Source organism: Perognathus longimembris, chromosome 20 (genome assembly GCF_023159225.1).
Source record: "Perognathus longimembris pacificus isolate PPM17 chromosome 20, ASM2315922v1, whole genome shotgun sequence".
Lineage (NCBI taxonomy): Eukaryota > Metazoa > Chordata > Mammalia > Rodentia > Heteromyidae > Perognathus > Perognathus longimembris.
The window spans coordinates 34201713-34228988 of NC_063180.1; the positions used below are offsets into that span (position 1 = coordinate 34201713).

At 55.7% G+C, this 27276-nt stretch overlaps 1 protein-coding gene across 1 annotated transcript; it reads right to left on the bottom strand.

The window, feature by feature from the left end:
* Positions 1-24695, bottom strand: Rgma (repulsive guidance molecule BMP co-receptor a). Its single transcript, XM_048369426.1, has 4 exons — positions 24438-24695; positions 13895-14010; positions 6500-7017; positions 1-1519 (listed from the first exon to the last, which is right to left on the bottom strand). The coding sequence occupies exons 1-4, from the start codon at positions 24449-24451 to the stop codon at positions 800-802; spliced, it is 1368 nt and encodes a 455-aa protein (XP_048225383.1). The 5' UTR covers positions 24452-24695; the 3' UTR covers positions 1-799.
* Between the last annotated feature and the right edge of the window lie 2581 nt (positions 24696-27276).

Below are 27276 nucleotides of genomic sequence, written 5' to 3' on the forward strand. Positions count from 1 at the left end.
TGTGTGTGTGTGTGTAACGTGTGCTGGGGGGGTGGGGAATGGGGGATCACCTCTGTTTGGATATTGAGAACCCAGTGCTTTCTGGGGATAGAAGGAGAGCGCAGGGCTGGACCCGGGCAACCGGGGTGGGAAGGCGTGTCCACGCCACCGACTGCGCACGCGTGGTCTCTTCTCTGTTCCAGGGAGGCCCTGGGCAGAAGGCAGCACGGCTGGTGGTGCCTTCCTTGAAGGATGTGCTGGGGGCGGGGTGCCTGGGGGTGCCTGAGCCACCCTCCCCCAAGTCCCTGGGGAGCCCTCCCAGGCTGTGTGTGAGCATGTGCGTGTGTGTGCGCGCGTGCAGCGGGCGCAGGGGACCCCACAGACGAGCGTGCAGCAGTCAGCCTGTCTCAGTGCATTGTGAGGGGGCGGGGGCTGACGTTCCCAGTGTTTCTCTGGTGGGGGGCCGTGGGAAGAAGGAGGGGGGGGCACGTCAGCCTCGGGACACGGCAGGGTTTGAGGAGGGGGGCGGGCGGAGAGGAGCTACTGTGTCTCCCCACAGCTTCACCGTCACAAACATCACAGCACCAATCATCACAACCTTTGTCTCGTGCACTAGAGGGGGCGGGGCCCCCAGGGGGGGGGGGGGGGAGGCCGGGGGCCGGACTCCCGGTTAGCTCTGCGGGAGAACTGTCCCCCTGGGCAGGGGAGAACTGTTCCCCGCCCCCCCCCACCCCCCCGCCCCCTGGGCAGGGCCTGCCTCTGCTCTCCAGAGCCAGCCGGGCCTCCCCTGGGATCCCGGGTGCCCCACGGCCGTCCGTGGCTACCAGCTCACAGGCAGGAGCGTGAGGAGCACCAGGGTGCCGAGCAGGGGCTGGGGCCCCGGGGGGGACAGGGCAGCGGCCACCCCGCCGGGGCGCTCGCGAGTCCTCTCGTACAGGTGCAGCTTGTCCTTGTCCGAGTGCAGCATCTTCACGTCCTCCAGGGCGTAGAAGGCGGCCAGCGTGAAGTTCACGTCGCCCGTGGTGAGGAGGTCGAAGACGCAGGCCTGGTAGTACAGGTCCTCCACCGGCAACTTCTCCTTGCACTTGGCCACGGCGATCTCGTAGGGAAACGTGTCCGGGGCAGCAGCGGCGGGAGCCGGGCTGTCGGCCGTGGTCGTCGGCCTTCGGGCCCCGGGCCGCTCCGTGTGGGCGTGGAAGGCCTGGAAGTCGATCTGCTGGCTGAGCGGGCAGCCGCGAAGGCAGAGGTAGAGGCCCTGGCTGTCCTGGTCCTCGACGGCATTGACCACCTCCTCCGGCATGCGGATGGCGAAGGTCAGGTAGCGGCCCACCTGCCGGACCACGATGGTGGTGCCGATGTACTTGGCCTGAATTTCCACGTGCTGGCCTGACACCTTCTCGGTGATCTTCAGGCTGTTGGCCCCATGCTTGTCGCCACCGTTCTTGGAGCCGTCGGCGAATGCCGCCGGAAGCTCGTCCATCTCGGCCTGGTACACCTTCTGGTCCACGCACTCCTGGAAGTTCTTGAAGATGATCGTGAGCTGCAGGGAACGGGGTGGAGGGGGTGGGGGTGAGATGTGGGTTCAAATCTTAGGACCATCGAGAAAGGAAGAAGAGAGAACCAGGCACTAGTGGCTCACGCCTACCATCCTAGCTACTCAGGAGGCTGAGATCCGAGGCTCACAATTCAAAGGCCCGGGTAGGAAAGTCCATGAGACTGTGATGTCCAAGGAGCCACCGGAAAACCAGAAGTGGAGCTGTGGCTCCAAGTGGTAGAGCAAACCGCCAGCAAAAGAGCTCAGGGACAGCACCGAGGCCCTGATTTCAAGCCCCAGTACAGACATCAAGACAACCAAACAAGCAACAAACAAACAAGAAAACAAAAAGAAGGAAAAGAAAAAAAGTAGGACTGGAGGACTACAGGGAGAAGGAGGCTACCAAAAACGCTTGCAATTTCTCACTGCTCTGGTATAAAGGTACATATTTGTTGTTGTTCCTGGGGCCTGAACTCAGGGCCTGGATGCTGTCCCTGAGCTCTTTTGCTCAAGGCTAGCGCTCTTCCGACTTCCAGCCACAGCTCCACTTCCATTTTTTTGGTGCTTTTCATTGGAGAGATGAGTCTTATGGACTTTCCTACCCGGGCTGGCTTTGAACTGCGATCCTCAGATCCTCCTGAGTAGCTAGGCTGACAGGCTTGAGCCCCCAACCCCCCCAGCTTGAGAATGATATTAATCACATTAACTTCTTCTCACCTGAAACCCGAGAGGCGACTGACCCAAGCCAGGGGTTTGGTTTGCTTGCCTCTGAACCCCAGAATCAAGAGTCTCCAGGCCGAGTGGATACACAAGAGGCCCTGGGCTCAGGTCCGGGCCTGGTACCCAGAGTGGGGGAGGGGATCTTCCTCTCCCACCTGCCCGGATGGAGCCTTGCGTCTTGGCTGCCTGACTTGCTGTTACTCTCCCATCCCTGCCCTAGGGACATGGTGACTCCTTACGGTTCACCTCTCCTTTCTCTGCAGCCAACAGCTCTCCCACCGTGCCAGCCAGCGGGGAGAGGGGGGCCGCCGGGGGCCCGCCAGGGTGGTCTGGGCAGTGGGTGGTCCTGCTGCTTGGGAAGTGGGGTGGGGGGAGCTGGTGGTTGTGAGGGGCTCGGGCATCCCTGCCTGGTGCACAGGGCCGCACAGACTCTGGGGGTTCGGAGGGGGACGTCCCGCTCGCCAAGTGCCACCCATCCCCTGGAACAGGAAAGGCGGGTTTCACCCGCCACCATCTCTCGCAGACACCTCCTGGAAAGCTGACAGGCTGCCTGGTTCCTGGGCACCCGTGCCAGGGACGCAACCACAAGTAACAGCATGAAGGGGGCCTGTCGGAGGGCGGGCAGTGTGCTGCCAACCGCCCAGGCTGCTCTGCCTTGCCCCCCCTCTCCAAAGCACCCCCACTTCTCCACACACAGGGCAGAGCCAGGCTTTACTGCACACCGCGGATAAAGTCAGGGGCTGGGCACGTAGGGGGAGCCCCGGGAGGGGGTGAAGGGGACTAGGATGAATCACACCCTGGGACACATGGTGGGGGGGGGGAGGCAGACAGCCCTTCTTCTTTGTCCTCAGTTTCTTTTCCTGTAAAATGAGTGCTTTCTGCACACCTTGAAGGAGGGGGACAAAGTTGGGAGCTGGGTATGGGTAGGAAGTTGGTTGACTTGTTTGCCATGGACTGGAGAATGCCGTGTGTGTGTGTGTGTGTGTGTGTGTGTGTGTGTCTGTACTAGAGCTTGAACTCAGAACCTGGGCTCTGCCCTTGTAACTTATTTTTGCTCAAGGAGAGTGCTCTACCACTTGAGCCCCACCTCTCCTTCTAGCTTTTCGATGGTGAACTAGAGATGAGCGTCTCATGGACTTCCCTGCGATCCTCAGATCTCAGCCTCCTTGGGTAGCCGGGTTGACGGGCGTCTAGTCTCGCTCGATCATCCTTGAGAACAGGAGGAGGAGCCCGGCTGGACACTGGCAGGGCTGTGGGAACGAGCAACCGTCTCCTGTCCACATTTTTTCCCTGCCGCCGCAAGGCATGATGGGATTGGGGTGCGCAGCGCGTGGGGCCCAGGTGGCCTGGCTGGCAACAGGCTCTGGGAAGGCGGAGGCTGGGCAGCTGGGATGGGCAGGCAGGTGGAGGCTGGCTGAGGGCAGCGGTGCCCAGGGCAGTGGGTTCCAGTGAGCCTGCACTCCGGTTGGAGGTCTGGGCAGGGGTCACCTAGGCCCAGAGACCCCCATTTTGGGGATAAAATCCCGTGGGCATCTCTTAGCTCCCTCCAGGTATGGGGGGAATTTGGCTTGCCCGGGACTCCCATAGTCCTGCCACTGAACTCGCTGTGATTTCCCAGTGTGCGGTGTAGAACCGGGGGCCAAGGTGCTCGGGGGTCCTGGGGTGCTGGTCTCTGTCTCCCCTGGCTGGGAACTGACAGGCGGGAGAGAGGAAGGGGGTGAGTGAACCCGACACCTGGGGAGCCCAGGCCTCCCTCAGGCAGGCAGGGGCAGGCCAGGGCACTGGAAGTCAGCCAGCCATGTTTCTCACCCGGGGACCGCAAGGCTCCCAGTCTGGCCTGAGTTCTGAGCTGGGCTTGGCCGCAAACACTGACGCTGTCACTGTCTGGCCTCTGGCACAGCCGGGCGGACGGGGCCCGGGGGGTCTGGGAGTTTTCGGCCTGCTGAGATCAAAGGTGTCTGGGTCACAGCGGAAGGGCTGGGCTGGTCAAGCCTGGCTAAATACACAGCCCCGGACCCCCCTTCTGGAAACCTCCATGCTGGCACAGGGCAGGAGGTCCTCCCATCCCTGGCCTGGGCGGCTCTGAGAAGCATGGGGGCTGGCCTGAAGCCTGGAATCCGACAGGCATGTGAATGACTGAAGTGCAGGAGTGAATGAATGAATGATTAATCCACTTGCAGAGGGAGATGGCACTGGGGCTTTGAACTCTGCTCCTCAGATCTCAGCGTTCCGAGTAGCTAGGATGCTGTACAGGGACCTGGAGTCCATCTGTGGTTGGGTTGAGAAGCTGCAGCCTCTGGTACCCAGCGTACACTGACCTTGGCTCTTGGGAGGGAGGGTGGTAGGGAAGGAGGGCGACCCTTGAGTCTGCAGAGGGCTGGGGGCGGGGGGGGCGGGAACAGGATGGGGACAAGAGCACTCCAGTTAGATTTGTCCACTAGGTGTCCCGGCTCTATGGCCAGGCACTGGGCCCACTGGGGCCTCCTTGGGGAAAGGCCTGCTTGCTTCCTGCCCAGAGGGAAGGTCCGGGGAGGGCCACCGGAGCAGAAGGAAGCAGCCAGGATGGAACACTTCCCTCCCTGGCTGTCAGATCACCCCTCTGCCCTCTTCTTGGGTGTGGCAGGGAGGAAAGGGACAGAACGCCCTTGTGGCCCAGGCCTGATGCTGCCCAACACAGGGCTCTCAAATAAACTCCTCCTGGGAGAACATAACCACCCTGCCTGGCCGGCCAAGGCCCCAGAGCACTGGTGGCCAGGACTGGCAGGGGCCAGGGGCCAGACACGGAGGAGGGGCATGCATCTCCATCACCTGGTCTCTGAGGGTCCATACCCCGCGACCCCCCCCCCCAATTCTGAGGTCTTATCCCTGGCAAGTCTGGGAAGGAGGTTACTGAACCCCAGGAGTGGAAAGGGTGGGGAAAGCTGAGGATGGGTGGGAGGGATGTTCCGGCCTGCGCCCGGGGTCATGTCGCTGGCCATGAGAACAAGGACACTCTGATCTCCTTAGGAGCAGCCTCCAGTGACCCGTGGGCACCAGAGAACGTGCCAGGCTCGGGGTGAATCTTAGCTCAGGGTCCTGAAGGTTGTCCATCGGGGGCGGCGCTGGGTCCAGGGGGGCTCAGGGAGGCTGCGTGTGTTCTCAGCCTCGTCTCGAACACAGATGCCCTCTCTGCCTCTCGGTGTTCAGGCGGGATAGGGAGACAAGGATGGCACCCCACATCCTACAGCGCTGACCTCTGACCCTGCCCCCAAGTATCCTACAGCCCTGACCGCTGGCCCTGTCCCATTCACTGGGGTCCACAAACAGAACAACCCAATCCACATGGAGGGCCAATGGAAACATGTCGCGGGCACAGCTCCCGGGAGGGGCGGGGACAGGGCAGACCCAGAACCCATGTCCTCTACCACCCGCGGGTTACACTGAATGCTTGGCCACAGGCAAGCATCAGGGCTGCCAGAGGCTGTAGGGACCCCTGGTGCCCTGTGCCACGCGCTCCCTGAAGGCAGACAGGGGGAAATCAAAGCAGATACAAGCATGTTTTAAAAACAAAGATGTTTTCCAGGGGGAAGGCAGTGCTGGGGACTGAAGTCGAGGCTTTGCACTTGCTAGGCAGGTGTTCTACCGCTTGAGCCACGCCTCCTGTTATTTTTGCTTTAGCTTACTTTTCAGAAAGGGTCTGACATTTCACTTTGTCTGGCTAGCCTCAGACCGAGATCCTAGGCACGTACCACCATATCCAGCTTGGTTTTGGGATAGGGTCTTATTATGATTATTTTTTAAAAAATTTTTTCTTGAACCAAGTAGCTGGGATTATAAGGCCTGTACTGACCCACTGTACAGATTTCAGAAGCCCTCTAACAGATGACGTCTACAAGTGTCAGGATAACGTAGACCTGATTCCAGGAGCGCAGTACAAACTGGGCAGAAAAGTCTGTGGGACTCTAACCAGCAAGGCCAAACGTGATGGCTCACGCCCATCACCCTAGCTACTCGGGAGGCTGAGATCTGAAGATCGCTGTTCAAAGCCAGCCCAGGCAGGAAAGTCCATGAGACTCTTACCTCCAATGAACCACCCAAAAGCCAGAAGTGGAGCTGTGGCTCAAGTGGTAGAGCACAAACCGTCGGCACAAAGAGGCTCAGGGACAGGCCCCGGATTCAAATTCCCACCCACTCCACTGTCCCCTTCCCCCCCAAAGAGAAGCAGTTGGTGGGGGTCGCTGGGGGTCTGCAGGTGGCACTCGTAGGCTGGGCCTCCGTGTCCCTTACCTTGCTGGTGGCGGTGGCGGCGGAGCCGGGCAGCACAGGTGTGTTGGTCACCTGCACGTTTAGGTAATTATTGTCAATGAGCGGCCAGGCGCCCTGCACCTTGCAGGTCTGGAAACGGTCTGTGAAAGTCCTGAGGTGGGGGTCCCCGAAGAGGCCGCAGTGGGTGTAGTTGGGTGTGGCCGAGTGCTTGTGGAACGTCTTCTCGTAGTGGCAGATCTCGGGGCTGTCGGCCCGCTCCTGGCTGTCCCCGGCGGGCGGCGGCGGCGTGCGCAGGCGCGGCTGGGACGTGGGACCATCCTTGGAGCAGTTGTGCTGGCTCATGAGGTCCTCTATGCCATGGACGGCCGAGTGGTAGGCCAGGTCCCCCCGGCAGGTGCGGGCGGTGCGGCGCGTGCACAGGGCGTAGGTGCGCAGGGCCGCGCAGAACTCCGGGGTGTCGTCTGAGGCCGGCGCGTGGCTCCCTGACGTGGCGCTCCAGAACTCGGAGTTACACTTGAGGATCTTGCACGGGGAGCAGGCTAGGGAGGAGGAGGAGGACGCATGGTCAGCATGGGATCCAGGGACCGCAGGCCCCCATCTGCCAGACCTGGGGACACAGGTGCTACCTCCTTTAACACCCAGCCCCAACACCACCTGCAGACGGTGGCTGCTATCCAGCAAATACTTAGAAAGGAAGAACCTGTCCTCTCTGGCCTTCTAGATTTTTCTGGTTGTGAGGCAGTGGCTACGTGGGTAGACAGGTTTGTGCAAAGAGCACTCTGGAAGCGAGGCCTCCGGTAGCCCCTAACCCTGGACAGGCTCTAGCACCCTAAGGGTAAGGGGATCTCTACTCCATTTGTTTCCTTCAAGTCCTGTTGACTTTACTAGCCCTTGGTGGCTCCCCACCTTTAATCCCAGCTACTCAGGAGGCTGAGACCTGAAGACTATGGTTTGAAGCCATCCAGGGCAGGGAAGTCCATGAGACTCTTATTTCTAATTAACCAACAACAAGAAGCTGCAAGTAGAGCTGTGGTTCAAATGGTAAATGCACTAGCCTGGAGCACAAAAGCTCAGGGATAGTGTTCAGGCCCTGAGTTCAAATCCCAGAACTGTTGCTGACTCCATTTCTCAGCCATCTAGAGAATGTTCTCCATGTTTCTGCCCAGAAGTGGACAAAGGAGCTGAGAGGCAGTTTGAACTTAGAACCTTGTGTCTGCTTGCTCGGTGGTTGCTCTTACCCCATGGGTCCCACCCCCAGCCTGGAGTTTTACTGGCTAATGGGAGATGGAGTCTCTCAAGACTGTTCTGTCAGGTCTAGATGCTAAAGTCCCTCAGCCTCCTGAGTCTCTAGGATGACACATGTAAGTCACCAGTGCCCTAGGGATTTGCTGCCTTGTTAGCCCCTCCATCCACTCTATGTCCTGCTTTGTCTCTGGGGAGAATGGGGTTGTCTGTCAACATATCCAGGGCCCGGCCTGGGGCAAACACTGGCCCTCAACCCACACTTGGGGGTGGTGCGGTCCACACTGTCTCTCCCGTGGCCTAGGTGGCAGAGAAGAGAGAGAAATCAGAACCACACAGTCTGTCAGACTTAATTTGCTTCTCTCAGGAGCAACCCAGTAACTGCAAAAGGCAGAGCAGGGAGCTTAGAACACCTTCCCATTAGCCAACTCCCCGCCAGGAGAGGATTTATGCGCTAGAGTTGTCTTAGCTATTTTTCTGAGGTCCCCTTTGAACTGTTAATCAAGCCCAATCTTTCAGAATAACAGTCTGATTATTACCACCCTGTCTGCATAACAAAGAAACCTAATAAAACTTACTTTGCCCTGCACGGAGGGGGTATGAAAGGCTCCCCAAGAAGTCTTAGGAATTCAAGAGCTGCTCCAGAGTCCCAGAATAAAGACACTGCAATTTGCCATTCAGAAAAGCCCAATAGATCAACACATTCCGGGGCACAAGGGGGTCAGGTCAGGTTTCAGAGGCCTGGAGGGAGGGAGGGAAATCTGCCTTCTCTTAAAGCAATAAGGCTCATTTCTAACCCAAGCCCCACGGTCAGATGGTTGTGGTTCAGCACTGTGGCTTGCGTGGTAACCATCTGAATGGATTTACTCGCTGGCAGTTCTGGAGGCTACCCCTGCCAGGAACAGTGACTAATTCTAGTCCTGGACCAGACCCCAGTGCGTTCGAGTACTTAGGTACCAGGCAAGGCAAACTGGACTTCCTTAAGGACAGAGGCAGGAGGGCATCAGGGAAGAAACCACTGCACCTTTCCCAGGTGGAAGCCTAAAGTGGGGCTCAGGACCCCAGAGCTGGTTGGGAGGTGGAGGCTGATTGGCCAGAGCTAAGTGGGTGGAGCCGGGAGTAAAGCATTAAATGCCAGGCAGTTCCAAGCTACAGTCCTCTCTCTATTCTGTGGGGCAGGAAGGGCTTTCTCTTTGGTCACCCAGTTCCTTGCTGGATTCTGCCACCAGTGGGTAGTAGATGGAGATGGGAAGGCCAGGGATGGGGAGGGGGCAAGGCAGCTCCATCTATTACCACATGGAAGACCACCCCCCTTCTGCTCCCCCTCTCCTTCCCCCTATCTTAATACCAAGACAGGAGGGCCATGGACCCATCCAACAACGAATTCCCCAAGCTTAGTTCCTTCTCTCACTGTACCCTAACCGCGAGACCTTCTGGGAGATTTTGGTCTTGGTCCCACACATTCCAGGCAGCCTCAGAGAATCCGTGATAAATGCACTGCATGATCAGATCAGAGCCCTGCCTGTTTTGCAAACAGAGGCAACATCTTCATTTAAGACAGAGGCAGGTGGAGGAAGGGGGAGGGAGGAGGCAACCTTGGAAAAGTCTCTCAATGCTGGGCACACTTGTAGTCCCCGCTGCTCATGAGGCTGAGTTCCAGGGGATTGTTCTCACACCAGCCTGGGCAGGAAAAAACACACAACACAACAAACCCACCAAAAAACACAGAGAGACTCTGTCTCCAACACAACCAGCAAAAGGCAGGGTTGGAGGTATGGTTCAAGTGGTATGCCAAGCACAAAGTCCTGAGTTCAAATCACTGCATTAGCAGAAAAGAGGATTCCGGGGCAGACCCTGTGGAGATGCCAGCCTTGAGCCCCAAGATTCTTCCTCACTGCCTGCCCTACCCAGGCGAAAACGTGGGAGCAACTTACTCATCCCAGCTTGCTCTCCCCCCTCAGTCCCTGGTTCATTCACCCACCCCAGGCCTGGTTCCCCAGGCCTGAGGGCACTTCTCGCTAGCATTCTGGAGTCAACAGCCAGGTGTTTAGCTGCAGGTGGTGAGAGGGGTGGGCCCCAAGAGCTGACTCCATCTTTCCCTAGGTAGGCCAAATGCCATTCGTCCCCAAGGGCAGCCAGGAACAACTCCCCAGGGCACTTTCCTCCCCATCTCAGCCTCCTAGTGCCCCAGGACATTGGACTCCACCCCCCCTACATACACACACACACACACACACACACACACACACACACACACACACCCCAAGAACCTTCTAGAGGCCCTCTTCCAGGGTCTGTCCTCTCAAAGAACCTCAGGTGACTTGCAAGGGGAGAGCAGAGGTTAGGGAGTGGAGGTTACGGAAGGCCAAGTTCACAGCTGGGCAGGTGTGGGCAGAGTGGCTCAGTGCCGTGCCGGAGTGGTGGGAGGAGATACTGCCTTCGCCACACACCAGGTCATGGCGGGAACCCACACGAGTGCCAGGGCAAAGGGCGCAGTCTCCCAGCTCCCAGGAGACAAGATCTGCAGGATGGAGGCTTGTGTTCTGAGGCCACAGGCTACCTGTGGCAGAGTCAAGGCCCAGAACTTTCTGTTGAATAACTGGGGCCATGGGTTTCCAAACTGGTCATGCCTTGGACAACCTGAAGGCTTAGCTGAAGGCCAGAATGATTTTTTTTTTTTTTTTTTTTTTGCCAATACTGGGGCCTTGAACTCAGAGCCTGGGCACTGCCCTTTAGCTTTTGTGCTCAAGGCAGGCACTCTACCACTTGAGACACAGTTCCACTTGTGGCTTTCTGCTGGTTAACTGGAGATCAGTCTTAGAGGCTTTCCTGTCCAAGCTGGCTTTGAGCCCTGATTCTCAGATCTCAGCCTCCTGAGTCACTAGGATTACACGTGTGAGCCACAGCACCTAGCTTACTCTGTCTTGTCCCGTGTCCCCATAGCAGCGCCCCCATGTCACTGGGGAGCCCTTTTCTCTTTTACCAGGCTGTATCTGCTCAAGGACTGCAGCTAGGGGGGCCCCCAAAGCTGCCACCAAGGCAGAGACATAGCATGTTGTCTGATCATGTCAAGTAGGTAAACGGAACACACAAACACTCTCAGTGTAGAAGAGCAAAGACGTCTTTCTCCACATAACTGCATCCAATTTAAGTTGTACCCTATGGGTTTACGCCTGGCAGCCACTCAAGCTGTTGGGCTCTGAATAAACCTACATTTTCAGGGGGCTGCTCAGCCAGCGTCCACCTGTCTTGGAGGGGAGGGGGGTTGTGATTCCCTCCACCCCCACCCCCAGTGTTTCTGGGCCTCACCTTGCACCTGCCAGGAATTTTGCTTTTCTCTTAGCCTTTATTTAGGAAACTGTTCTTTTCTTTGTATGTGTGCTTGCATTTAGGGTCTGGGCATTGTTCTTAAGATTTTTTTTCCCCCCTCAAGGCTGGTGCTCTATTACCTGAGCCATAGTTCCACTTCTGGCTTTTTGGTGGTTAGAGATCAGAGTTTCTCAGATGTTTCTGTCTGGGCTGTCTTTAGTGCTCAGCCTCCTCAGTAGCTTGGGTTACAGGTGCGAGCCACCAGCGCCCAGCTAGGAAACTGTCTTCTGACCCAGGCTTTTGAGCCCTCTGAGGGTCCTCAGCCTCTTGTTTATTTCACTGTGGGCAGCAGGCAGCTCGGGGTTCATTAAGGCGGGCAGTTCTGAGTGCAAATGGCCAAAGGCCTCCTCTGGTGAGGAGAGACCACTACAGGCCACTATCAGCTCTATCCGTCAGAATTTAGTTACCGGGTCCTGAAGCCAAGAAGAAATGGGTTTCTTGGAGACAAAAGTGATGGAATTTGGGTTGTGAATTATACAACCCTCTGGGGTTCCTCAGACTATGCCACGATAATTGAGCCTAGTTTTTTTTTTTAAACACAAGACATAAACTAAGAAATAAACACACACACATTCTCATCCAGCTCTCCAACTTCTGAGACCCTTCTACCTGCTCTTCCCCATTCTCTCCTTCTATCCCCCCCCCCCCCGCCCACGTCAACAAGCGCTGTAGCTTTAAGAGTAGGAGGGTGTTGTTTCACGGGGCCCTGAACCCCCTTCTCAATTTCAGCTCTGAGTTGAAATCACATCCCCCCCACAGGAGCCAGGGGACAAAAGCCATTTATCACCCCATCAGATTCACCTTCCCAGGCTGGATCTACACCCCGGTGCAAGAGCACAAACTGCAAACTTCTCCGGCCCCAGGAGGGGATGGGGTGGTGGGGGTAAGGGGGCATTTCTTTTTCTTTCCCTTAAAAAAAATTTTTTTTTAAAAAAGAGGTTGATTTGTTATTATTTTTGTCATTTGGGGAAGGGAAGAAAATCAGCCTCTCAATCCAAATATGAGGTAGTAGATAGCAAAACTGCCTTTTAAGGAACGGGGTTAGGAGAGAGACACTTGGCTGCTAGACCCTCCCTAGAGGTTTTGATATGGGGGTGTGGTGCTTGGGGAATCAGAGCTCCCCAGAAATGTGCAGATGTCTGGGAGGGGGAGGGTGGCTCCTGAGGGGCTTGGAAGCTGCACCCACCTACCAGACAGAGAGACAGACAGACAGAAGCACGCTGGGGGTTCTGCAGCTAGGCTGAGACAAAAGGGTAAACTGATCCCGACTGCGTACTCTGCCCTGCTTACATGAATTTCGAGGTGGGTCCCAACTCGCAGCCAGACCCAGGGACTGCCCCACTCCTGCCAGTTACTTGAAGCCTACTTGGCTTCAACCCAAAGGCAAGTCTAACTCCAGCCCTCCCTCAGCAGATCTCAGCGGGGCACAAGGTGGAGGGGGGAGGGGTCGCAGAACTAAATTTGGCTGCGCAGAGAGACTGTAATTTCATTTTGCGAAAAGGCAACCCCTGGTGACCCCCCCCACCCCCCCACCACACAATGGACAGGGGGTGGGTGGGGAGCTCTGGGGAGATCCAGACTTGGTGGAGGGAGGGGGCTAGGGGTGGACCATTTGGCTGGTGATACTTGGTGTTTCTTTTGTATTTCCTTTTCTTTTCAGCAAGAGAAAAATGGGTACAAAGCATCCAACAGGAAGCTTTCAGGCCCTGAGCCTCGAAGAGTTGAAAAAAAAACACGAAAGTTTTCCTGAACATGATCAAGAAAACAGCTTGGGGATTTAAGTTTTTTGTGCCTTGCCCCTTGAAAGAAGAAGAGGTAGAGGAGAGGGGAGGAGAGGAGGAGGAGGAGGAGGGGGGGGGAGGAGGAGGAAGCAGGAGAAGTCAAAGAAGAGGAAGAGGAGGAAGAGGAAGAAGAGGAGGAGGAAGAGGAGGAAAAAGGAGGAGGAAAAGTAGGAGAAAAGGAGGAGGAGGAGAGGAAGAAGAAGAGGGGGAGGGAGAGGAGGGGGAGGGGAGGAGGAGGAGGAGGAGGAGGAGGAGGAGGAGGAGGAGGAGGAGGAGGAGGAGGAGGAAGAAAAGAAGAAGGAGAGGAGGAGGAGAGGAGGAGGAAGGAGAAAGCACAGAAACCCGAGCGGCGGGGAGGAACAAACGCTCCTCTGTGGCGCTGCCTCCCTTCCCCCAACAAAAACAAGAGGCCCGGGCTCGGAGGAATTTGCAAGCAGCCATCTGCCAAAAAAACATTGTGGAAAAACTATGGGGACTCATTGGAAACAGATGGTTTTTTTTTTCTTCCCTTTTTCTTTCCCCTTTTTCCTCTTTCAGCTTTAATTCCCAAATTCTCTCGCTTTCTGACACAATAACAAACAAGGCACGCATGTTACCCCACGGGAGCCGGGTGCGAGGGGCGGGATCGAGTCCCACCCTCTCCCTGAGGGGACCCTCCCCCGCCCCCCCGCCCCGAGGCCCGGCTGGGACTCTCCAGGGCGCCCCGATCCGCCCCCGGGCGGGGTACTGGAACTAGGTGCTCTCCAGTGCTCGGTCCCCCAGTGCGGACCCCAGAGCGCCCCGCACTCCCCTGTCCCCGTCTCTCCGCCGGCGCCGGGCCGGGTGGCCACCCGCACCCTTCCTTCTGCCGGCCGCCACGGGCATCCACGGGGGAACAAAGGCCCGCGGGGACGCGAGGGAGCCCCGACGCGCTCCGGGTCCGGAGGGAGACGCCGCGGTGCAATAGGGGGAGGCTCCGACCGCCCCTTCCCGCCGCCCGCGCGCTCAGCCCGCCGCGCCCCGGCGCCCGGGGACGGTGCCTCACCTGCGGGGAAGCTGCAGAGGAGCACGGCGAGGGTCGGCCAGAATCCCAGGGCGGAGCGTCCTGCCCCTCTCCCCATGCCCGTCCATCCAGCACGGCCCGTGTCCACTAGCCTCTCCCTGGGAGAAGAGTTTGGAAAGGAAGAAAAAAAAAATCAAGTCACACTGCAGAGAAGCCGCTCAGCCAGGCTCCGCCGGCGGAGCTGCGAGCCGGGAGGCTCCGTCCACCCGGGCCGCGGGCCGCCGCTCCCCGGCCGACCGCAGGGTTCCGCCCCTCCGCGCGCCCCGCCCCCACCCCGCCCACCGGGCCCTCCCCCTCCGCGCGCCCCGCCCCCAGGGCTCTGCCGAGCCCCGCCCCGCCGACGAGGCCCCGCCCCATAGGGGGTCCGCCCCCCTCCGTACGCCCCGCCCCATCCCCCGCTCCATAGGGCCCCGCCCCAGCCCGGCCCCGCCCCCTCGCCATCCATCACCCGGTTCCCCTCCAATCACAACGCACTCGCGCCCCAGGAGCTCGGGTTTCAGCCCGGCCCGCGGGACGGGGTGGGGACCGGTGGGTAGAGTCGGAGGAGGATCTCGGGGATCCCCAGGGCTAGATACAGGGAGCGTCCTGGCCCTGCGACCTTCCCACAGCAGCTCACAAAGGGGACCCCAGTATCCCCAAGCCCTCCCAGGGCGCAAGGGTCTCAGAACACCCCCTTCGTCCTCCCCAGAACTCCCAATCTGAAGTGGGGGGGGGTGGAGGGCAGGGGGGTTGGTGGGAGTTAGAGGGGGTGATGGGAGAGATCCAGCTAGAGAGACAGAGACAGAGATACGAGAGAGAGACAGACGGCAGAGTCAGAGAGACAGAAAATCAGGGAGACACAGAGAGACGGAGAAAGGGGAGAGACAAAGTGAGAGAGAACCAGAGCCAGAGGGGGGGGGAGGGGAGAGAGTGAGCAAGAGCAGTAGCACCCTTGGGGACAGGTTGCACACCCCACCCCTTCCACCAGCCTCTGTCCTGACAGATAGATGCCCCTCAACGGCCTGGCTTAGCTATTTCACTCCACATGGCCCTGGGTGCAAAAGGCCATCCAGGTCTAGGCACCACTGCCTTCTGGGTCTCAGCCACCATCACCTCCAGCCTCCTACTTACTGTGTCCCAGAGTGCACACCCCCCTGCCCCCCCATCCTCTAAGTGGGTCCTGAAGCTGCGACCTCGAGTTGGGCCTGATACTGCCACCGTGGGGACAGCGGCCCCCTCGAAGGACGAGGGAGAAGCGGGTATGCTGGTCCCCAGGGCATGGCAGGGCTCAGCCACCAGGCATTGCCAGGGAGGCTTTGCAAGACTGGAGAAGAGCTTCAGGCTGGCGACCTCTCCTAACATAGTCCCTTATTTTTCTGAGAAAGAAAAATAGTCTCCTTGCCTAGGCTGTGTGAGCCACGCAGCTCTTCTGCCTCTGTGGCAGATCAAGTGCTGAGGAGCATCTTATGGATGGCGTACCCGCGAGCTAGGACCAAGGGGTTTAACTCAAACCAATTCCTCCCGTGTCTCCCTTGCACTTCAACTCTCAAGCCTCTGGGAGGAAAAAAAAAAATCTGGTTTTGATCCAGTTTAGATGTTTCTCTGAAGAACTATCACAGCCCTCGCTGGCCTTGGCCACAAAGACTGACCCCTCCTCCAGGTAGCACATTGCTGAATCAGGCTTTCCTGCAGATCAAGTGAGAAGGCGACTAATTTCCCAGTCAGCCCAGCAATGCGGCCCTAGCCTCCTTAGGTCAAAAATGTCAGGCAGACTAGGGGACATGGAAATTGGAAGACTGATTGAAGTTCAAGGCTAAATAAACCCTGAGCAAAAAGTTATGGAGTCTCCGTCTCAACCAATTCACCCGGTGTGTGGTTGCAGATGCCTGTCATCTCAGCTACGAAAGAGGATCACAATCCAGGCCCCAAACAGTGAACTTCTATTGAAAATAATAAAAGCAAAAAGGACTGTCAAGGAATAGGGGTGGGGTGGGGGCTTGCCTCCAATATTCCAGTACTGCCTCTCCCCCAGTCATACAACCAAGGGCTCTTCACTGTTGGGGTGCTGCTGTTTGTCTAGCGACTGTTCTTTTCTTTTCTCCAAAAACTGGGGTCCTTGAGGCACCATTTGCAAAACACAGTTGCAGAATACTATGGGTTTGTTTGGGGAGGTGTGTGTGGGGGTGGTGGTGGGGGGAACTCACCACCTTCAAATCTTAATTTCCACCAGTATTTCTTTTAAGCCCCACCAGCCTGGGCCTGACCCAATGCTTTCCTGTGCAGAATCACAGCACAGCAGTTCATCCCAGCTGTGTACAGCCCAGCCCGCTGGAGACAAGCAAGCACAGCTGCCAGGGAGCCCAGAGGCGCTGGGTGGCCTTCCCACCCCTGAGGTCCAGCAATTAACACCGTTTGCTAGAATCTGCCTTTCAGGAGCTCCTTCTAAAAACCCCCCTGATAACGAGGGAGAAGATGTATTAGCATTCCCAGCAGTCCAGACTGTAATTAACCACGGCCCTATCCCTCCCACAGCATCTCTAGGTCAGAGACCAAACAAGGCTGAGGATCGGCAGAGGCCAGACAGCCTTCAGAGCACGGAGGCCAGAAGCCAGCTCCTGCCCTGCCACCCTGACCTAATCAAATTTGTTAACAGGACGTTTCAGCTCAACCCCTCCTGGTCCTGATTGGAAAGGGCCAGGCTCACACTGCCAACCCCAAAGATTGCAACTGCGTCTAACTGGGGAGGAATACAAGACCCAAGGAGGGGAGAGAAGGATTGGCCGCCATCTTGGAAGGAGACCCAAGTCTTATAGCAATGGCAGCAAACATTTGGGGAAAGAATACAATGGGCTTTTCCCCACCTCCTCTCGTAAGAAACATTAGTTTAGAAACACCAGAAGAAAATCCCTCCCCTCCACCAATACAACATGGGGTTGTACTGATGTGGAAGATTCTGTACTGGCCAAACCAATTCACTAATTGACAACTTTGGATTCTGTGCAGATACAAGAAATTCCACAGTGGGAATTGAGAACAGAGCACGGTGAAGCAGGCCGCCAATAATCCCAACACTCTGCAGAGAGGCAGAGGCAGGAGAATCGCAAGCTTGAAGTCAGATGACTTACCAACGATTTCCAATCATCACCCAGACCCAGGAAAACACCCCCAAAACGGATGCCCAAGCCTCCCAACCAGCCTAGGGTACAGAAGACGGGATGGAGGTGTTCCAGGGAGAGCAGCAGTGGGTGATAGGAGGACGAGAAGGACTCCAGGTACGAGGAGGGAATGGAGTACAATCTGTACAGCGGTGTGGCTGGCCTCAGGATGGGTGGTAGGAGTACAGTAGGAAGAGGTGAGGCTGGGGGAAGAGGGTGAGACTTTGGCAAACTCTCAAAGCACCTGGGCACCCCACCCAAGGCCTCAAGGTGGGAAGGTTTCTTCTTTGGGGCACCATTGTAGGAGGGGAGTTTACACATGCCTCGGCACCACCCCAAAACAGCTAACTTTGAATCTCTGAAGGAACAGCCTGGAGGGTTTTTTTGTTTTGTTTTGTTTTTTAATTTTGGTACCAGTACTGGGGCTTGAACTCAGGACTTTGCACTCTCTTTTAGCTTTCTCTGCTCTGAGTTGGTGCTCTGCTCCTTGAACCACATTTCCACTTCTGGCTTTTGATGGTTATTTGGAGATCAGAATCTCATGGGTTTGTCTGCTTGGGTTGGCTTTGGCTTTTGATTCTCAGGGCTCAGCCTCCCCAGTAGGAAGGGTGACAGGTGTGAGCCACCAGAACTGGCCTCAACTTATTTTTGATTTCCATGTCGCTCCTGTGTAACAGACCTCTGGCTAGGGTAGAGGAAGCTACGGGTTCAATGCTGGTGTTTGCCAGCAATTCAGTGCCATTGCCAGCTTCAGAAGGGCAGGGATTTGGGGCCTATGGCAGCAGCTCACTCCAGCAATCTGGTGAAAGCTCTTCAGCATCCTTGTATTCTCTGCCTCCCTTTGCGACATTTCTTGCTTTTACCACGTCCCAAAGAACCGATTTGCTTCACGTGTGTAACTCAGAGTGGGAACCAATGCTTTTTGATTGAATCCTTTAGATTCTTCTTCTGAACTTCAAGGGTGAGCCAGGGGTCCAGCCATTTCAGATGAGAGGAACCGATTCCTGTTCTCGCTCTCCATAGCCTTCCAGATTTTACACCCTGTGATCAGATCACCTTCTGGTTTCGTCTTTCAACACCATGGCCCCGGAGGATGAAAGCAGCGCCGCCTCTGGTGAATGGCTCTCCCTTCTAACAGCTCTGCCATATTTATTGAGTTATTTATTTTTCTGCAGGAAAAGGATATACAGTCGCTGGTCTGGGGAAAGCTTGAGTGGAACACTTGTTTTGCCTCTCGATTTTAATATCATTTCTGATACTGTTTTAGCATTTTCTAAACCTTTGGACTTGTGAGGCCCTTTGGTAAATGAACACTTTGCATCTCAGCAGTGCCTTTAATTCATCTACACACAGGTCTGGAAGCCTCTAAGCTTTCTCTCTTTTGGATAATCTATGCAAATTTAAACCAAGTCTGGGTGCAGATGAAATCTTTGGGGATCCCAGCTGTGTATAATTCTTCATCCCCAAAGCTACCTGTTTATCTTGTTTTGTTTCCTTTCTCTGAGAATAATTCTGATACGTGGCAATTACCCCTTACATTCTGGACGGACTTATTGGTTTATTGTGCTGGTGCTAGGGCTTGAACTCAGAGCTTGGGCACTGTCCTTTGGCTTTATCACTCAAGGCTGGTATCCTACTACTTGAGACATACTCCATTTCTGTCTTTTCTTTCTTTTTTTTTTTTTTTTTGTGGATGGAGATCAGAGTCTCATGGACTTACCTGCCCAGACTGGCTTCGAACTCAGGTCTTAGCCTCCTGAGTAGCTAGGATTACAGGTGTAAGCCACTGGCGCCCGGCTTGGAGGGCCTTGGGGTGGAACTTTGCCAGAATGAATTTTGAAAATCTAAACAGAATCTATCCCTGGATTTCGTCTGTGTCTCCTGGCTTGTTTCTGCTTCTGTAAAACAGTCTTGTTTTATGTTTTCTTTCTTTAACGTGTTGGACTTCCTCCAGCAACTGGGACATTGAGGTGTGCTCAGCAAAAGGACGTTTGGGGAAAATAGTTTACTGGAGTGGCTATGGAAAGGGGCGCTCGTGTGGGGAGGGGGGCACAGGTGTGTTCACAATAGGTCTGTATTCTGGTCACCAAGTCATCTTTCCAGTCATCCTTCATTACCGTCATCTTCCCTGAAGGTGATCCCAGGAAAGATGGCCATAGAACTTTGTTTCCCTGACAACCGACAGGGCCTCTCCTTTGTATCCAAAGTGTTTGTGTCTTGCTATCATTTTCTCTGTGTTAAGGGAAGTCATGCAGCTCAGTGGTAGAGTGTTTGCTGAGGCTGTATGGGGGCCCTGGTTTCCATTCTCAGGATTCAGGAGTTGCATGATCCTTGAGTTCTACCTTTTTTTTTTCTTTCACTTTTGCATTAGAGGCAATGGGCCATGCCAGTGAAGATCCTGCAGTCTGAACCTCAGTGACTTCGTCTGTAAGATGGGGGATGTACTTGCAACACTGCAGAAGGCTGACTGAGGATGAAATCAGTTTACATAGTCAGAACCCACTTAGAACAGATGTCTGGCCCAGAGTGAGGATCGGAAAATAGTCGCCAAACATTCATTTTGTGTTGGTGTGTATAACTGGGGTTTGAACTCAGGGCCTTGAGCTTGCTAAGAAGGTACTCTACCACTTGAGCCATGTCTCAGCTTTTGTTGCCTTCATCATTTTCCAAATAGGATCTCAAATTTATGTCCTTGCTGGCCTGGGCCATGATGCTCCCATTTTAAACTTCTCATGGAGCTGGGATGACACGCATGTGGCACCCACCCAGGTTTTATTGGTTGAGGTGGGGTGTGTCTCATGAACCTCTTCCCTTCTGTCTGGGATGGTGATTCTCCTAATCTCTGCCTCCCAAGTAGTTGGGAATACAGGCATGCACTGATGTACCTGACCCAATGCCGGTACTGGGGTTGAATTTGGGGCTTAGAGCTCTTGAACACTTTTCCTTCTTTTTTCTTTTATTGTCCTAACATAGCTCTGATGAGCTTTCTTGCTTATAACTGATGCTCTACCACTTGAGTTATGCATGCAACTGTGGCTTTTTGTTGTTGTTGTTGTTGTTGCTGTTGCCGCTTGAATTCAGGGTCTGGGCACTGTCCCTGAGCTTCTTTTTGCTCAAGGCTAGCACTCCACCACTTGAGCCACAGCGCCACTTCCAGCCTTTTCTGCTTATGTGATATTGAGGAATCAAACCCAGGGCTTCATGCATGTGAGGCAAGCACTTTACCACTAAGCCACATTCCCAGCCTGTCTTTTTTTTTTGTCAGTTGTGGGGCTTGAACTCTGGACCTGGGTGCTGTCTTTGAGCTCTTTAGCTTAAGGCTAAGTGCTCTACCACTTGAGCCACAGCACTACTTTCAGTGTGGCTTTTCTTTTCTTTTCTTTCTTTTTTTTTTTTTTGCCAGTCCTGGGCCTTGAACTCAGGGCCTGAGCACTGTCCCTCAAGGATAGCACTCTGCCACTTGAGCCACAGCGCCACTTCTGGCAGTTTTCTATATATGTGGTGCTGGGGAGTTGAACCCAGGGCTTCATGTATATGAGGCAAGCACTCTTGCCACTAGGCCATATTCCCAGCCCCCCCCAGTGTGGCTTTTTATTGGTCAACTAGAGATGGAATCCCACAGACTTTTCTGCCCGGGCTAGCTTTGAACCTCAATCCTTCAGGTCTTACAATTTCTTGGGTAGTTAGGACTATAGGCATGAACCACCTGTGCCAGCTCCAACATTAGTTTTTTTTTTTTTTTTTTTGGCCAGTCCTGGGCCTTGGACTCAGGGCCTGAGCACTGTTCCTGGCTTCTTCCCGCTCAAGGCTAGCACTCTGCCACTTGAGCCACAGCACCGCTTCTGGCCATTTTCTGTATATGTGGTGCTGGGGAATCGAACCTAGGGCCTCGTGTATCCAAGGCAGGCACTCTTGCCACTAGGCTATATCCCCAGCCCCCCAAGATTAGTTTTTTAATCACAGCTTCTTTCAGAGCCTTTGCATGTGTGGGAAGTAGATGAACTCTGCAGAGCTCTAGAACTCTGCAAGGAGGGGGCCTGGATAATCTGATTTGTGGATTCTGGGTTCTAAGGGTACATGCTCAAGGCCTAGGGAGTACTCACTTTAAGACAGCCTGCATGTACCCATAAAGTCATGTCAACTTTGCTATGGACACAAGCAACTCCATGTGGTAAGTGAGACTCAGTATGGTTAAGTGGCTTGTCCAAAGTCACCATGGAGAGACAGTCAGGGCAGAGGCTCAAGCTCAGGCCTTGGGATGTCTTGTGGAGTATTTTCCTCTAGACCACAGCTGCTTCTCATCTTCACTCAGAGTTTATCTTTTTCTGTCTGTCCAGTAATGCGTCCCATATGTACAGGGATGGATCATGCATGAGAAATGGGAATATATTGACAGAAATCCTATTTTCCAGACATGAACCACAAAAAAAACCCAAAACAGAAAAAGGTTTTAGGAAAAGCAATATTTCCCTGAACAATGTTTCTCTCTCTGACCTTGCTAAGAACCTTAGCAAGTTGAAATAGTTTTAGATGGTAAGTAGGGATGGATGTGTGTGTGTGTGTGTGTGTGTGTGTGTGTGTGTGTGTGTGAAGTACTCACTGAGTACTTTCCTGGGCTTAACAGGGCTTGGAATGACAATTAGAAACTGTACAACAAGAAGGGTGTGGGTGGCTCACACCTGTAATTCTAGCTACTCAGGAGGCTGAGATCTGAATGTCGAGATTTGAAGCCAGCCCCAACCAGGAAGGCTGCAAGACTCTTTTTCTTTCCCCAATTATCCAGCAAAACAACAACCACCAAACAAAACCACAGAAGTGGAGTTGTGGCTGAATCAGTAGAGTAGTAGCCATAATTGAAAAATCTAAGGGACAGTGCCCAGGCCCAGAGTTCAAGCCCCAGTACCAACACACACACACACACACACACACACACACACACACACTCACACACTTGAGGAGCCTGTTCATTAGAGAGGACTAGATACCAGCGGACAGGTGGCAAATTTGCGCCTTGACCCTTGCCTGTCAAGTGAAGTTTGTTGAATAACTAAACAATAAACACTGTTTGAATAACAAAGCCATTCTCCTAAACAGCCTCAGTAGGGACAGCAGTCATGAAAAGTTATTTGAATAAGCACCTTTAAGAGACAGTGGCTACTTCATTTCATGAGTCAACAGACTGCAATTAGCCCGTGCTGCTTTCCGATAATCCTCATTTGTTTTTGCTTAGTTCCCATTGAGTACACCCTGTCCTTTCTCTGGGTGGCTGACTTCTCAAGGGACCTAGGGGACCACACCTCCTTCCCCATCTATAGTGCATGCTTTAAGGTGTGATCATAATTGGCAGCCACACCTGGAAACAAAAAAAGGGGTGCTTGGATCTCATTCACTTAGCAAGGTTCTGGGGACAAAGCATTGTAGACTTATGGGAGCCTGGCCACACCCCTCCTCCTCTCTGGCCCTCAGCTTCTTTTTGAGATACCTTCCTGAAATTAAGATGCCAAGCTATTCTAAGATCCTTCTCATTGCATCTGAGTATTGAATAAAGACCTGCAAGTAGGACAGTCTGAGACACAGTGCATTGGGGGTGGGGTGGGCAGACAATCCACCCACCATCTTACATGTGTATTGGGAGAACCAGTGCCGGTCTGTCATCTAGGCCAGAAGGAATGGGGCATTGGACTCCTGAGAAAAGGAGGCTAGACCCTCCTTCATTAACCCCCAGAAGGTTCCAGAGCCCAGAGACAGAAAAGTCACGAGTCGCTCAGTCCAGTCAAAGTGTCCTTCTGATCAGGGGAGAACCTAGTATTACTTCCCTGCTAATATCATTCAGCCTGGTAGGTGATGGCAAAATCCCACCACAGAGACCTGGAGCCAGCCTGATGTGTGGGTGCCCCACCCAGAGCCTTTGTCTGCTGGCTTCGGGTGCCATCCACGAAAATCACCCCGGTTGTTAACTGGAGTCCTGATGCAGTAAGGGGACCTGCTTGTCAACTGCTGTAAGCAATGGGGTTGCAGGTGCAAAGAAATAATAATAATGCCATCTTGGTGGGGGCTGGAGGGGGACCCAGTAGACTTCCTCTACAGAATAACACAAAGGCCTTCTCCCAGCTCCTCTGCAGCTACTCTTTAGGGCTTGGCCCATTAATCTCTTTTCTAGGAATTGTGGCTTAAGATCCACCCTCAGTGAGAAATCACCTGCCTGGGAATGATCAGGAGAAAAGCCAGGTCCCTTGCCTAGGCTTTCAGACCTCTGAGACAGAGACACCTGCAAAAGGAAACGCGTTTAGCCCCGGGGAGCTCTATTAGCAGAGCCCAAAATCAGAAGGAAAAAGTGATCAGAGGGGGCAGCTTGCCACTCAGTGTAACTCCAACCCCTCTATCCCTTGGGCTGAGTTCAAGGGCCCCTCTAGGATGGTCCTCGTGGGTTCCTCAGGATGTCAGGGCCACCATGATCTCCCCCGGACGGGATGGCTAGTTCGCGCCTCTCCACCCAGGGCAGCGCTCTCTAGAGCAGCCCCAACTTTGAGGCCTAAGAAAGGCAGTGAAGGAGGCGCAGCCCGGAGCCTCCGGCAGAGGGCGCCGCGCCCCCAACCCACCCTCCAATTGAGAAAATAAGTCACCACGCGACGCCGGCCAGGGCCGCGCACCGAACCCCGGCGCGCAGGCTCCCGCGCGAACCCCGCGCAACAGCCCCGCAGGCAACCGCGTGGGGACGACGCGGCTGGGGGTTGCGGGCAGGCGTCCTCGGTCCTGCCCTGAGTACACCTGTCCTCCATCCCCTGTGTGTCCCAGTGCGCCCCCGGAGCTGGGTGCCGCGGCCTCGGGGCGCCCCCCGGGGTCCCGGATCTCATCGCACGGGTTGGTGACCCACAGAAGCCTGGATCCTGCCTGGGCAGGACCTGAGCATGGACGGCGTCCCCCGTTCCCCAGGAAGTCTCTCGTAGTCGTTGCTTCGCAACCCTGGGTACCGCGGGCCACTGGGGGGGTTCACGGCGGGACCGCCAGGTGCCCAACGGCGCCTGTCCCCAAAGCGGAGTCCGCGGCGGAGAGAAGCAGCTCCCCGCCGGGACAGAGTGGGTGAGCCCCGCGCCGGGTCCGCCCAACCCACCGCGCGCAATGCCACCAAGCGCCCGGAGAGCATCTGGGGTGCCGGAGGGGTGGGAGGGGGCGGAGAGAAGAATCAACACCCAAACCACAAAAACTTTCCTCCTGCCAAGAGCTAAGGCGACCCAGGCGACCCAGGCGAGCTCCAGATCGGGGCAAGATGAGACTCAGGCTTGGGGGAGAAACCGAGACCCGCACTGCGCCCGGGGAGATGGAGGTCCCAGCCCGGCGGCTCTGCGGTCGGAGGGAGGCAGGACCGGGCCCCGCGGTCGGATCGCGCTTACCTTGGCGGCTGCATGAGCCCCTGCAGCCCGCGGGGGGTGGCGCTGGCCGGGCTGCGCTCAAATGCGGGGTCCCGGGGCCCCTGGGCGAGGTTGGAGGGGATCGGCGGCCGCTCGTCCCCGCGGGGGGCCCCCTGGCCGGCTCAGGGGCAGCCCCGGGCGCACCGCCCGCTCCCGGGCTGCATGTCTGCGAGCGCCTGGAGAAGCCGGCCCGGGAGCCACCGGCCAGTGCTTCCCCGGCCCAGAGGCTCGGGCGGTGCAGCCTCGAGCTGCCCAGGCAACTGCAGATGGGGGCGGCCCGGGCCAGCCCCCGCCTCGCCCGGCCCCCGCGCGCCGCCTCCCAGGTTCCTTAACTGGGCCGAGGGGAGGGGGCGGACTGGGAGCCCCGGGAGCGGGCGGGGGGGAGGGGGAGGGGGACGAGCGGGGGCGGGGCTGGCGGCAGGGGGCGGGTTAGAGGTGGGGTCCGGGCTCCGATCGCCCCGCCCCTGGACGGCCCCACCCTGGCCGAGCCACCCCAGCGTGTGGGGGCGGGGATGGGGACCCGGCGCGCCCGCCACCAAGTCCCGGCCGTGCCCGTGCGCCCCGGAGAGCGGGGTGCCCGCCGCACGCGCACAGACCCCGCCCCTGCCGCCCTCGGGCGCCCCCACGTTCCCTCTCCAGCCCCTGCAGGGGTGCGGGGAGGACATCTTCCACCCTGGGCGCACGGTGGTGGTGGTGGTGGGGGGACACTTAGGTGAGGGTTCTGGAGAAGGTAGTTTTTGTACATCCACGAGAAATGTTCTGCGCTCTGCACGCACCCTGGTTTGACTAAGGGTCGACTTTTGTGTAAGAATCTCCTGGCGGGGTGGGGAGGGGGCGATGAAGCAAAGGATCCACGAGTCTTACAAGGCACAGTTACGGGAATACACCCTGGCACGCAGTTTGACACCACTCAGGAGCAGTGAGAGTGAAAACAACCGCCCGGCACGCCCTCCCCGAAGACAGCCCAGCTCCCCGGGGTAACCTGCGGTCAGGGCGGGCTGGGCTGCTGTGCAGCTCGCGCTCCCCGCGTCCCTGCGCCCGCGCACAGATCGTGAGGGACCTGGCTCCCGATTTCCCAAAGCATCTTTCCCTCCTGCGGCGGGTGCCCCCATAGGAGAGAAGGCAGCCATGTCCCCAGTGGAAAATCCGCGGGGACCCTGGGACCCCCCCCTCCTCCGGAGGTGGGGGAGGACCCTGGTTAGGACACTGCCAAGAGCCATCTCGCTGCCACGTGTAGATCTGAACCCCGACTGGGGACGTGGAGGCAGCCTGGAACAAGAGCACCTGCCCAAATTAGCACTGAGCAGTTGGAATTGCCGGTGCATTTCAGATGGGGTGATGACCTGTTTTCCCCTTCCCCTCCCCCTCTCCCTCCTCCATCCACCTCTTCTCCTTCCTTCCCCTCCTCTTTCCTCTCCTTTCTTCTCTTCCCCCTTTCCCCTTTTGCTTTGCTTTCCTTTCCTCCCCTCCCCCCTCGCCACCTCCCCTCCCCCCGCTCGCACATATGTGTGTTTGGGTGAGAACTTTTTGGGATTAATAAATGGCAAGGCATCATCTCTATTAAAGACACAATTATTATTTATGCCTGAGGACTTTAGGGATGTGGTTTTTAACTCAATATTCTGTGCATTGTTGGCTGAGTGTATTTGGATAATCTTTAAGTGAGACATAAATGAAGTGCATGCGATTTAGTAGGATTGGATATTATGGATGGCTGGTTTCTATGATTAGTTTTGATCTCGGATAGGGTTGCTGAGCTCTTGGGCCTCAGTTTCCCTGTCTAGAAATAGAAGAGTTGGACTGGGAACTGGGTCAATTGGGTGGCTTCCAACCAATTGCTTTCCTTCTTCATCTTTTATATTCCAGACATCTCCTTTTTCTGGAATCTTCTCCCTGCATGGAACCTTCTAACCTTGCTTTCCCACTGAGGAACTCATTGGCCATTTTGCGCTGATTACAGTGAATCTTGCTCAAGTGGCCCCCCTCCCACCCCACTGTAATGGTCAAGAGGACAGGACCCACTTCCTGGGTCATCTTTGAATGACCACCAATTGCCTTCCTTCTTCCCTTCCTTCCTTCCTTCCTTCCTTCCTTCCTTCCTTCCTTCCTTCCTTCCTTCCTTCCTCCCTCCCTTCCTTCCTTCCTCCCTTTCTTTCTTTTTTGCCAGTCCTGGGCCTTGGACTCAGGGCCTGAGCACTGTCCCTGGCTTCTTTTGGCTCAAGGCTAGCACTCTGCCACTTGAGCCACAGCACCACTTCTGGCCTTTTCTATATATGTGGTGCTGAGGAATCAAACCCAGGGCTTCATGTATATGAGGCAAGCACTCTGCCACTAGGCCATATTCCCAGTCCCCACCTTTCTTTTCTTCTCTTTTGGCCAGTACTGCAGCTTGAACTCAGGGACTTCTGCTTTTGCTTAGTTCTTTTGCTCATCACTAGTGCTTGAGCCACTCCTCCACTTCTGGCTTTTTGCTGGTTCACTGATGATAAGAATCTCCAATTTGTCTGCCTGGTCTGGCTTTCAACCCATTTTCCTCAGATTCTCAGACTTCTAAGTAGCTAGGATTACAGGTGTGAGCTACCAGGGACTGGCAAAGAGATTGTTCTGAGAATATCCTTTCCTGGCAAAGCAAAAGGCTAGCATAATGCATATTGATACCTCTATTCCTCCAGATCTGTAAAATTCTCTATCACTGAATACAGTGCTTTAGATGACAGGCTGTCCATGTCGCCCTGGTGGTGATCCCCAGTTTTTATGGGAAATGGGGTTCGCAGAGCTCCAAGCTCATTTCGGCCACCCTAGCTTGATGCTGAGACAGCCC

Excerpts from the sequence above, each read along its gene's own strand:
- Rgma (XM_048369426.1), bottom strand. Across the intron at positions 7,018-13,894 it reads CCTCTGCAGCTTCCCCGCAG|CCTGCTCCCCGTGCAAGATC; the intron begins GTGAGGCACCGT and ends CCTCCTCCCTAG. Across the intron at positions 1,520-6,499 it reads CCGCCACCGCCACCAGCAAG|CTCACGATCATCTTCAAGAA; the intron begins GTAAGGGACACG and ends CGTTCCCTGCAG.